The 12,303-nt window shown below is 35.4% G+C and overlaps 2 protein-coding genes across 3 annotated transcripts; both read right to left on the bottom strand.

Moving 5' to 3' along the window:
• Positions 1-343: 343 nt before the first annotated feature.
• LOC129882018 (uncharacterized) lies at positions 344-3,892 on the bottom strand. 2 transcript variants are annotated; one of them, XM_055956143.1, is made up of 2 exons: positions 3,403-3,892; positions 344-1,660 (listed from the first exon to the last, which is right to left on the bottom strand). In XM_055956143.1, the coding sequence occupies exons 1-2, from the start codon at positions 3,737-3,739 to the stop codon at positions 1,629-1,631; spliced, it is 369 nt and encodes a 122-aa protein (XP_055812118.1). In that variant the 5' UTR covers positions 3,740-3,892; the 3' UTR covers positions 344-1,628. The 2 variants fall into 2 exon arrangements, with proteins under 2 accessions (XP_055812118.1, XP_055812109.1); XM_055956134.1 differs by lacking the exon at positions 344-1,660 and adding an exon at positions 1,686-2,052.
• Positions 3,893-6,400: 2,508 nt separating this feature from the next.
• On the bottom strand, positions 6,401-12,146 carry LOC129882013 (serine hydroxymethyltransferase 3, chloroplastic). The gene is made up of 12 exons (XM_055956121.1): positions 11,997-12,146; positions 10,421-10,677; positions 9,178-9,373; positions 8,803-8,977; positions 8,603-8,720; positions 8,417-8,529; positions 8,180-8,302; positions 7,922-8,026; positions 7,675-7,761; positions 7,483-7,590; positions 7,032-7,104; positions 6,401-6,952 (listed from the first exon to the last, which is right to left on the bottom strand). Exons 2-12 carry the CDS (start codon positions 10,629-10,631, stop codon positions 6,678-6,680), a joined length of 1,584 nt encoding a protein of 527 aa, XP_055812096.1. The 5' UTR covers positions 10,632-10,677; positions 11,997-12,146; the 3' UTR covers positions 6,401-6,677.
• Positions 12,147-12,303: the final 157 nt, after the last annotated feature.

Here is a 12,303-nt window from a genome sequence, read left to right as displayed (position 1 = left end):
AAAAATGTTGTTTTCAAACAACCTTCAGCTCAAGCAAGTTCAAAAAGCACGACCAAACAAGGCATCTTGATAAATACTACTCTCTTTGTATCAATTTATGGCCAAATTTTGAATTTCGACAGTCAAACAGTTTAATTTTGACCATGAATTCAAGCATAAAATATTATTATTTTTTAAAATAAAAATTTACATTTTTGAAAACTACGTAAAAACTACTATAAGTGACAATAATTGATAATTCAAAATATTCAAAAAATATATAAAAAATTATGGTCAAACAAATGCTCTTTTGAATCTCGAAATTCAAAAGATGCCACCATAAATTGGGACGGATGGAGTATCCAATATTTTCAATAATGAAAGAAGGGAGAGAAGGTCTTTAGGACAACCGGGCCTTAAACTTTGGTCAATGATTTAATTAGTACATAACCCTTAATGTTGAATTATTACAAAAATCAAGAGGTAAGCATAATATTGTAAGCCACAAGAGAGGTCAATGTTGCGAAGGAAACCTAGAGAGGTCTCCAAAATTATTCCAAAAATGTTGCCACACTCTTAGATTATTCCAAGCACAAATGAAATTGGTGACTTGAATTAGATTGTGCAAGTAATTCTTCACAGTTCAAACAAGTATTAGGCACTTCATGAAGGCCTCCAGGATGAGCTATAACAATACAACCCCACACCTGGGAGGTTTGGTTTCCCTAGCCTTATTTTTCTCTCCTCTTTCTAGCTGCACGCTCAGTCCCTCTCCTTGGCATGACTAACTCACGGGTTACTCTGACAAACACCTAAGCTTTTCTCCCTCCATGACACTTTTATGTGCCATTCTGCTAGCCTTTGCACATTGCTCTGATAGGCATCAGCATGCCGCCAACACCATTCTCTAACCTTCAACTTGCTGCTTTTGCTCCTAGCGCATTGATGTTTTTCTCCTTTCAATTCTTTTCTTCCCATCATGTTTGGACCCTTTCTTCACATTAAGGACCTTGTTCCAATTTCAGAAATGCCACGTTAAAAGGAACTACTCAAAGTGGTTTCATCTTTTCTTACTGGTCCTGAAAATGTTGGCCAGATCGGTGACTCCAAACTCCCAGATGATGGAACCATCTTCATCAGATCACCAAATCTGGAACTAATTAAACAGCCCAAGCATGGCATTCACATGGATACAGGCAATGATCCAGATGGTCTTATCCCCACTTCTTTATAATTACCTGATTGTCGCAATGCTTGGATAATACCAAAATAACACTTCTTATATTAATATAGGGACCTAAGTACTTTTGTGTTTACAGGCTATGTTGCTTGGACTCTCCAAAATTGTTGCTGCACCCATGTCAGATTCTCCAAAATGCACCACTTTTGGAGTATCCGACACGCACCCATCACCATTTTTTGAAGAGTCTGAGCAACATAGTTTACAGGTAAGCTTCATGAGCTTGTCCGTAGACGTGAGTCCTGCACCCACAGTGTCTACAGTGAAGAACTATTCAGTGTACTCATACTGGTCTACCTATCTCCTCTGATGCCTTTGCTATCACGGCATTTCACATGAGATCATCTCTGACTTTTGCAAAGTTATAACCAATGCTGATTATTTATGAAGTATGTCTAGGTGCAACCGCTTATACGACGGGCGTGACATCTTCGGATATTCCTGCATTAGCAGTCAGTCGTGAACACATCTAACAATACAAGAATGCATGAGGGAGTGAACATAAACATTCTGGCTATGACAAATGCAATGACCAACAACCTTAATCAAAATTAACAGTTTCAGCATGCTTTCTTCACTGACCAACACGTCCTTAGGCCGTCCAGCAACCAATTTTCTAGGAAATTCCTTCCCTCATATAGAAACAGCTCCTTCGTGTCAAATTCATGATTTGGTTGGTAATTTGTCTCTTCTGTCCATCTCAATCATCCGGATGTATGAATGTCACCTTTATCCTCAGCTTCTAAGTCCATTATCCTCTAGTGTAAAAGTGACGACAACTGTTGTTTCTCAAAGTTTGACAATCAATTTCAGGTGTTCCATCAATGGTGCTTCTGACGAGGCAATAGTTGAACATCTGATTTAATGGACTTTTAAATGAATTGGTAATGCAAATTCAAGTGAAATGGTCTGGTTACGTGCAAACAACAGCATTTCGTGATGTCACTAGAAAAAGGTTATTGCACGCCCCTCAAGGGTCAATTGGATATAGAGCTCAAGCAACAATTGGATGGCTCTCTTGGTAGTATTAGGGTCAGTTGGTCGTGATGGGCTTCATTAGGTCATAGCATGGATATGGAGAAGCAGTTTAGATTAGGAGTTTGTCCTATGATTATCTGATTAGATTCATTGTATTCTCTCTCACGCTCGTCCATTTGTCAGTTCGACATTAAAGTTGCTCTTCTCAAGGGTTAGCTCTCTGAAACAGATTATGTGGACCAACAGCAAGACCTTGTTGATCCTTACTAGACTACCTAAGTTTGCAAGCTACATATTTCACTGTCTTTAGCAAGCTCTTTAGCCTAGTTACTCTGTGTTCCTTTTTCTACAAACATGGGTTATGCAGCGGGGGGCCAAACAACTCTATGTTTAACTCCCACAATGGGCATAGTTAACTATTTCCTTTAGCATACATGCACTAAAGATATCATTTTTACAAGTTCCAAGAAGTATCGTTAGACTGGTTTTATGGTCTACACTTCAACATTTCCATCATGAACTTGGTTATCCGAACTTTCTGCCAATGCATGTTTCCATCACATCTTCTAGCTCTATTTATCCAAAAGCAAGTATGTTGATGACTAGGGAAATTGGGCAAAGATGCCTCATTATATGGTCTACGTACCGATCAACAATTAAGAATATCTAAAGACCACCAGCATCATTCATAGATCCAGAAGACCATGTTACAGATAACCATCTAGGATTGTACTTGTAAGCTAAATACCGCAGCCAAGCTTGCTAATGCAGAAAGGGAAATCACACATACATCCTTTTTCACTCAAAGCAATACCCCCTAATCTGTATTACATGACTATTTTACAGGTACGATCAGGTGTATACAATTTTTCGTCAACTTCTATCGTATTTTGAATAATTCCACACTCATTCAGACAAAAGTTTAAAGGGTGCGTGCAGCATAGCCTCTACCTCAAAAGTTTATACTTTTCAGTTTCAGCATCACCAAAACGAACACTTTACGTCTATAAACAAAATTCGACATGCATTAAAATAAAACTATTACAACTTCAGTAGTCAGTTAAAAGAACAAAACTCCATCCTCAAAATGGTGATATACTACTACAACTTCACTACAAAACTGATATAATTCATTCAATCTCCAAGCAATTCTTTCAAAATTCACTAAAAACAACAGTCACAATCAAAAGGGCAAAGTGGGGTACCTCCAGCATTAGACCTCCCAATACCCAACTCCTCTTCCGTGTATAAAGTAAACCCATCTGCCGTTTTCTTCCTCGACCGACGTGGTTGCTCAGATAACACATTATCTTTCGGAATCCTACTACCTTTTACCTTGTTTTTCTTCAGCTTTTTCGGCTCTGAAACGGCATCTCCGCTTGATTTTTCTTGTAATTCCGGTTTCTTCCTCTTTTTTCCAGCAAAAATATCGTCGATTTCACTGCCGGGCTTTTTGGATTTAGACGAAGAAATTTGTTTCTCCTTTTCTACAACATCAGCTGCTGCTACTTCCACTGTTTCTCCTTTACTCTTTTTTGGCATCGTTAGAAGCGAAAACTATAGAAATATACTTAAATTCAGCAAAATCGAAGAAAATATTGAAGATTGAAGAGTAATTTGATAAGCGAAGCAAGGGGATTTGGGGGTGATTTGTACCTTGAACCCTAGTCGGGTTAATTATAGTGAAAAAAAGGTAAAAATACCTTCCACTATTGAAAATGGAATAAAAACATGTATAATATACATTTATCACATACGACTTATAATATATTATGTCAGTTTTTTACTACACAAACATAATATATATTTTAAAATACTTATAATACATTTATATTGTATGCATAATTCACTTTTAATACAAGTGTAGATTTATCATAATATTGTTATGTATTGCTATAAACGATAATAAATAAAAAATATCGCTAAAATCAATAATTAATTTTTAAGAAGCACTCAATCAAGTAATTTTTCCTTCAAAAATATCCTGAACTATCAGAAATGAGACAAAAGTCCCCTTGCTCGTAGCAAATATGTATCTATCTAGTTAATGAATCTCTAGTATGTATCCACGCTCCTGTTTATTATTTTCTAGAACTTCAGAACTATTCTTTCCGGCTGCCCCCCCCCCCTCGGTTTTGCTTTTGGGTTTGTCAACCAACCTAGCATGTTCAAATTGGAGCGCCTCGATGATGATGTAGTCGTAGTAGTTCTCTGATGGGAAATATGTTAAGATCCGCCCATAATTCATGCTCTCAGGTATTCCCTCTTACTAATATATATAGCACGGAGCGATATTTGCTTTGACTGATAAAAAATTATTCGAGCGACAATGATAATATGTTGTATTTGAATAAATGACTCACTTTTTCTAAATAATAGAGAAAAGGATTGAAATTTAATGAAATGCAATACTTAAAATAGATAAATTATCAAGAACGTAAAAAGAGTAGGATGAATAATTGGTCTAGTATAAATCAAAAATTAACGATAGTTGAAATCAACAATTATTTCTATTGCAACATAGGAATGTATCATAATAGAGTGAAAACTAGAATTAGAATCAATATGGATAAAAGGAAGAATTCAATCTCCTTTTTTCTAATCTTGTTGGTAAGGATGACAATGGGACGGGGTGGGGCGGGTTTAGAGCTAGGTGGGGCGGGCGGAGTGAATGCGGGCGGATTGAAGTAATTATTATTAAAATTAATGTGGGACGGAGCGGGTTACAAATTTAAGAAATCTAATTGGAATTCAAAGAAAATTAAATTTTGATAATTAGTAAAAATCAAAGATATAAACTTTTTATATTAAACTTTGACTTTAATTTTAACTTTTTCTTTTTTAAAAATTAAAATTAAAATAGACATATGTTAATTGAAATTAATTAGCGATTAAAAAATAATTAGTTGAAATGTTAACTAGAAACAATTTAATTAGTTGTTGAGATGTTAATTAGCAAAAAATGAAAAAAAAATTATGAATTTTATTTTTCATATCAAACTCAATTAAAAAACATAAAAAATTTATGTGGGACTGATTTATGCGGAGGCAAGTCTATATGGGACGAGGCAGAGCGGATTAAAAATAAAAAAAATTGTTATACGGGATTAAAATTTTTGCGGATTGAGCTCAACCCACCGTGCACTCGCCCCACCCCATTGGCATCCCTTACTTGTTGGCCTTATAACGGAACTAAGAGCTGGGGAGTCTCAACTCTCAAATCTCTGTCGTAATGAATTTCACCTTCTTAAAAAAAAAAACTACCACACTTATTTCTTGTGTATTGTATTTTCTCCTTTAGTGGAAAAAATGTATGTTTTTGTTCTTGAGCTTTGTTCTTCATAAAAACTTGAATATATATGCATAATTGTAACTTCTAATAAAGATGGACAAAAATTCATAGAAAAACCAAATTCTCATTTCAACAAACACAAAAAAAAAAAAAAAAAAAAATTCTTTCTATCTGATTTTTGAAGAATAGAGTTATTGAATATAAAAAACAAATTATAAATTGATCACATTAAACTACCTAAATCTTTACTATGTTTCATCCTAATCTATTCAACTTTATCAGTATTTTATTGCTCTCTAAACTGGCCAATCAAATTCTCAAAAGGTTCTAGAGAGGAATATGTAATTAAGATGCCACAACTACATTAACACTTACCAAGCATTTTATGGAAGATGGTAGGTTTTTAAAGTTTGGATAAAAACTTACATAAAAAATTGATGGTAAATTGAGATGTTAGTTTTATGGGTATACTCATATTAATAGATTTGACATTAAAGGTAATTTGATTTGAATACAAGTTATGTTATGATGAAATTAATTATAACTGAATAAATTATGATGCAATTAATTATGATAAAATAAATTGTAATGTGATTATTTCTTATTAAGTATTTGATTTGTTACATTCAAAATAATATACACTATATAAATTTTAAAAACAAATTATTTGTTTACAAAAATACCCTTTATGAATGTGAAAAATGATGTATAAAGAGTTTAAAGGAATATTTTTATCGTTCATCTACTTTATCCCGGAATAAGTTATCCCAGAATTACTATACTATCCAAGGAAAAAGATAACTTATTCCGATATTAATTATTAATCCCAAGATAAGTTCTCCTAGACTTACCAACCAAACAACAAATTGAGTGGCACAATAATTTAATCCCAGAACTATTTAGTGTTATCCTTCACATCAAACAACCCCTAAGGGTATATATAATCTTAAAGTAAACGGAGGGTGTATGCATACCATTTGTCATAGTTCGGGGTATATTTATCCTTTTTCACTTTCATATATTTCCTCCATATTTTCAAAATCTTGGATCACTTTTTTCCATTTTAAATCCTAAAGGAGTAGGGGGACCGCAGTTCATGCAATCATCCTACATTATCAAATGTCAAGAATCTGCCTGTTATACAATTCATAGAACCAGTTTGCTACTGAAATCTCCACCAATGTTTCATCACAAGCCAGGCAGTGGATATTGGGTTGTCAAAGCTTCAACTCTTCTTTTCAAATCCAACACCTTATCGATCAAAGGGAACTCTGGCGAAGTAACAAACTTCATGAAATCTTGGAGTTTAGAACCAGAGACTAAGTTCTTGGCCTCAAGAGTTATCTGCACACCCTCGTTAATGAGGTCTGCAACGGTTACAAATTCCTTCTCTGAGAAACCTCGAGTGGTCATTGCAGGTGAGCCTATGCGTATACCACCGGGCACTAGTGCACTTTTATCACCTACAATTTCATTGATGGTATAAGGACAATATAATAGATGTCAATAATAAATCAAAATGGTTAAGCTTCTAATACTTACCGGCAACTGAATTCTTATTGAGCGTGATTGATGCCATGTCAAGTATTTTCTCCACTCTAGCACCATCAGTACCCTAATTGGAAAATGCAGACGGATTAATCTAAAGTTTACAAGACAAGGTTGGTTGTATCTTGGTTCTTATAGCTGGTAACTCACAAATACTAACAAGTAAAAGACGGAAGGATCCTTCAACAGAGTTTGCCAACTCGTATCAAACTGTTCTATAAGGATACACTAATCAACAAAATAATATTTCTTTATGCATTTCAATTCCCCAGTAACCACCAAATTTTGAGAAAAATAAATCAAGAGAAGTCGTCAACAAAATTGTAGGCGCTGGTGTTTAATAGTTTAGAAGTTCATTAACTACTATTACGATACCAGTACATTTGCATGTCCTAGTTGATTTTTTCTTTTCTGGACAAGTGATAGTGTAAATGCAGAAACTTACCAAGGGCCTGAGATCAACTAGAACCAAATGATTGTCAGTTCCTCCAGAGACCAGCTTGTACCCCAACTCCATTAACCGGCTTGCAAGAGCTCTACAGTTTGAGACCACCTGCAAACATTAAAAAAAACAAATGACAATTATATTGCCCGCATAAATGGTCATAATCTAGTGAAAAGACAGGAAAGTGTTAACCTTGTTCTGATAAGCCTTGAAATCAGGTGATTTGGCATGCTTCAAGCAAACAGCTAGTCCTCCAATTGTGTGATTATGCGGACCACCCTGTGAGGACAAACGGTGTTATTGCTAGTCGAACTCACCACATTATGCAACATACAGCCAAAAGGCCGAATAGTCCAGACCTCGATAGGTTTTAACATTCAAGGGAGCAAATGAAAAAGTGTAGAGTAAAAATTAAGGAGGGAGAGAAAATGGAACTGACCTGCAAGCCAGGAAAAACAGCATTGTTGATGGCAGATTCCAAATCAATGCCTAGGACGGGATCTTTCTTGAAGAAGATCATTCCTCCTCTAGGACCTCTTAGAGACTGAACAGAAGCATTGCCATTAAGGTTAATCAGGCCAATGGAAATAAAATTACCAAAAATTTTTTTGCATTTCATTCTGTCTTTTCTGTGATTTTCTTTTTAACTTTATTTTGAAATGGCTATGCACAAAATTCCAAGAATTTTAATTCATACCTTGTGAGTTGTTGTGGTAACAATGTCACAGTATTCAAATGGATTAGCAACTACAGAGGCGGCAACAAGCCCACTGATGTGAGCCATATCCATCATGAGAAAGGCTCCAACAGCATCTGCTATCTTCCAGACGTATCGCAAAAGAAATAATTAGATGCAGAAAATAAAGATATCAACAGGGAGAAATTATCAGTATGGAGCAGTAACTCCAACTAGCAAACTCCTGATATTTTGTACCTTCCTCATACGAGGATAATCAAAATCTCGTGGATATGCACTAGCACCAGCAATAATAAGTTTTGGCCGAAAAAGAGTTGCAGTTTTCTCAAGCATGTCATAATCAACAAGGCCTGTTAAGTCAACAAATTGGATGTCAATTCTAGTTAAAGGTTAAATGCATCTACAAAGATAGGTGTGTGGTACCTGAAGATTCATCAAGGCGGTAAGGCATGGACTCAAAGTAAATAGATGTGCCTGAAACTCGTCTCTTAGGAGTCATAAATCCATGGGACAAATGACCCCCATGAGGCAAGTCCAATCCCTGAGTAAATGACCATGAAAAACGATAAATATCAATCCATGTAATCTAGAAGACCAACAGGAAGATGCTGCTTACAACTAACCATAATCCGGTCATGTGGATTGAGAACCGCTGTGTAAACTTCAAAATTTGCTGGAGAACCAGATAGGGGTTGAACATTGACCCCCCACTGTTTTCCATCTAAGTTAAAGGCTGCCAAAGCCCTCTCTTGACAGAGTATTTCTAACTCATCAATGTACTCGTTTCCACCATAATATCTGATATAGGGAATTTATTTACAAGAACAAAGGAAAGAAGATGTTAAATAAGCTACGCAAAAGGAAAAAAAGAACAAGTTTGCTACCAGGAAGAGATTCATATTTCATATCAAACAAAGTTACCACAAAAATAAATAATAAAGAAAAATTAATGTGAAAATGCTTATTTTTCATTTTTTTCTCATAGGGATAAAATTTACCTTTTGCCTGGTAGTCCTTCGGAGTATTTGTTTGTAAGGCAAGAACCCACTGCCTCCATTACTGCTCGAGAAGTGAAATTCTCAGAGGCAATAAGCTCTAAACTCCGAAATTGACGTTCTTTCTCTTTGTCAATAATACCACGAACTTCAGGATCAGCTTCACCCAATTCATAGTCTACAAAGTTGTTCACAGCACCTAGAAAGTGCAATGGCCAGCTTTAAGTAACAGAGTAAACAAATAAGCTAGGAACCATAATTCAAATTCATCAACTTCAACTATCACATACCACTAGAATGAGAAAATGAAAAGCGCCACGAAGTTGCTCGACTACTACAAGCCTTACATAGGAAAGAGAAGGAAGGGAAAACTATACTAGTACAAGAACCATGTAGAGTTTCCAAATTTAAATAAAATGCATTCATTTTCGTCAACAAAGAAATGCATGACAAACATGCAATAAAATGTTTCAGAACATCTCTGAGTTCTGAAAATAATGTCAGTGCCCTGTTGATTTCAAGGAGATTATAAGATCACAAGCTGATGGCTTTGCATGTAGCAACAGTAGACAGGAATAAAGGTCTTAATACAGTAAATTGACAGGCTAACAAGGTCTTAATGCAAACCCCCACTAAATCTGGGGATGTCAATGTGTTCCACATTTCTTGAGTTACATGATTTAAGAAGTCATGCCATAGGGCTGTAGGTGCACTAAGTTGGATCATAATTGTCAAGTTTCTACTACGAGCAAAGAATTTAAAAGGGGGTGGGGAGAAGAGAAAGATACAAAGTAGCTGCATTTGATCAAACCTCCCTCCGACCCCTCCCTCCCCAATTTAAAATAAAAGAAAAAAGCATTCATATTCCCTACAACAAGATGGTAAGATAACACATGAACAGAAGTAATGGTCAGACCCCCAATCGACTACACATTACTCAAAATGATTTAAGAGCTTTGAGCATATATAGCAGTTAGCCAATTATACTATCTAATTTTCTAACGTGTGCTTAATATGGTTTATAATATAACTTAAATATGTAGGCAGAATAACTCCAGAAAACGATAATTTTCACATCCCCCAGAATATAAATGAACACACACATCAAAGACCAGTAGTAGTATACAAACTAGCGCACATAGAAAAGTCAAGAAGACGCTAAGACGGAAAAGTCTGTCATCAAGAATCTGCAGCACACTTTTCATGTGTATGAACACATAGAATAAAACAGAAGTTTGAAAAATACCTCCCATTTCCGGGATAGGAACAGAAACTGAAGAACGAGGCCTTCCTGTGACCAAGCTCCCTTCAAGTTGAGAGGCTTTGCAAGGCTTAACAGACCATAATTTGGCCGCATTTAGTTTCATTTCACCCTTTAAAGAGAAAGCTGATCCCTTAACCCAAACAGGTTGCTGAAGAGAAGAACCAATCACTGCAGCTCCACCGCAAGCTTCCATACTAACTTATAATACTGTATACAGCCTGTATGTAAACCACCAACTCCTTCACATAGCAAAGATGAAAAATTTATTATAGACCGTGCAACTTAATCAAGGAAAAATATTAAAGTACTTCAAAAAGTTGAATTATAAATCGAAAAAACTGCACTTCCAATACTAACATTCTTCGTCTAATTTTATCAAACAGAGAGAAGGAATATCGGCTACGGACGCAAAATTTCCTCTTTATTTTAAAACCGTGGTGTCCCCTGGCGGAGACATGATTTTCACTTTCATTAAGGAAGTTCAAATTATGAAAAAAAACACAGGAAAAAGCCAAAGAATGTTTAACATCTAATATATATATGCATAAAAAATAATTTTAAACATATATAATTAGTGTAATTTTATACTGAAGGAGGTTCAGATGAACCCTTGGCTCCGCTCCTGGTGGTGTCCGGGCCAAACTTGCATCGTGTGCACCACATATAGTATACATGCTACCTCTCAAAAACACAAGTATCGAATAACTTTATCCTCAAAGGTTCATACATATATGAAAAAATCGCCTAGTGTTTTGAGTATGCTGGGATTTGAACCTAAAACTCCACAATTTTCAACCCACTTCATAGACCACTAGGTCACTCACTCCCGTGCCACAGCATTTCCTTTTTTAATTCTCTCAGTTTCTATAACTTAACTAAAATAAACAAAAAATGATAATCAATCATAACGAAAAAAAAATCAAAATTGATGCAGAATCCACTCTAATTTCTCATTTTTAGAATCCAAAACTCAAAATTTCGCGAAATAATAAAAAGACCTTACAGAAACACACACAATTCAAACATCAAAAATATTGCTGCACAGAAAATTTATCTACTAGATATAGATATCCTGGTTCTGTTTTATTGCTCTGTTTTTTCTACCTTTTGTACTGCTTAATAAAAAAGTAAACTCTAGCTAAGCTGCAGCTTATATAATATGGTAGAGGGCACGCTGAATATTGGATTTTGTTAATAGTGTAATTTTATACGGAAGGAGGTTCAGATGAACCCTTGGCTCCGCCTGGGTGGTTTCCAGGCCAAACTTCCATTGTGTGCACAACATATCGTATACCTGCTACCAAGGGCGGCTCACAGCTCAACCCTAAAGGCACTAAAGCAGTCGCTTTAGGCCCCAAAAAATAAGGGCCTCCAAAGTACCAACCCCCCCCCCCAAAATTCAGTTACGAAAACATACACAAAAAAGAAACAAATTCCAGCAAGAGGAAAGATTAAACGAAGAACCAAAAGCACTGAGTAGACAAAAGATGAAGGAGATACATAGACATAAACACAATTCAAACATCAAAAATATTGCTGCACAGAAAAAAAAAATTACCTGCTAGATATAGATATGCTGGTTCTGTTTTGGTGCTCTGTTTTTTCTATCTTCGTATAAAGTGCTTAATAAAGAAGAGGAGGAAGAAAAAAGTAAACCCTAGCTAAGCTGCACCTTATATGGAAAAGCGCGCTGAATATTGTATTTGTTTTTGTTATTACAAAGGAGTTTAGCCCCAAATAGTTTTGAAAAAAAACTTGAAAAATATTTGAGAATTTATGTTTGTTCATATAATTTATTATTATTTGATAAATATATTTAGCAAAATATCCAAGTTTTCAAGTTATAAAAAAAATTAGAATTTGGA

Source organism: Solanum dulcamara, chromosome 1 (genome assembly GCF_947179165.1).
Source record: "Solanum dulcamara chromosome 1, daSolDulc1.2, whole genome shotgun sequence".
Classification (NCBI taxonomy): Eukaryota; Viridiplantae; Streptophyta; class Magnoliopsida; order Solanales; family Solanaceae; genus Solanum; species Solanum dulcamara.
The sequence above is the reverse complement of the archived record's forward strand: the minus strand, read 5'-3'. Positions and strand labels throughout refer to the sequence as shown.

Excerpts from the sequence above, each read along its gene's own strand:
- LOC129882018 (XM_055956134.1), bottom strand. The coding sequence starts at position 3,739 with ATGCCAAAAAAGAGTAAAGGAGAAACAGTGGAAGTAGCAGCAGCTGAT. Across the intron at positions 2,053-3,402 it reads TGGGAGGTCTAATGCTGGAG|AAGCACCATTGATGGAACAC; the intron begins GTACCCCACTTT and ends TTGCCTCGTCAG.
- LOC129882013 (XM_055956121.1), bottom strand. The coding sequence starts at position 10,631 with ATGGAAGCTTGCGGTGGAGCTGCAGTGATTGGTTCTTCTCTTCAGCAA. Across the intron at positions 7,591-7,674 it reads TCAAGGCTTATCAGAACAAG|GTGGTCTCAAACTGTAGAGC; the intron begins GTTAACACTTTC and ends TAATGTTTGCAG. Across the intron at positions 6,953-7,031 it reads CAATAAGAATTCAGTTGCCG|GTGATAAAAGTGCACTAGTG; the intron begins GTAAGTATTAGA and ends ATGAAATTGTAG.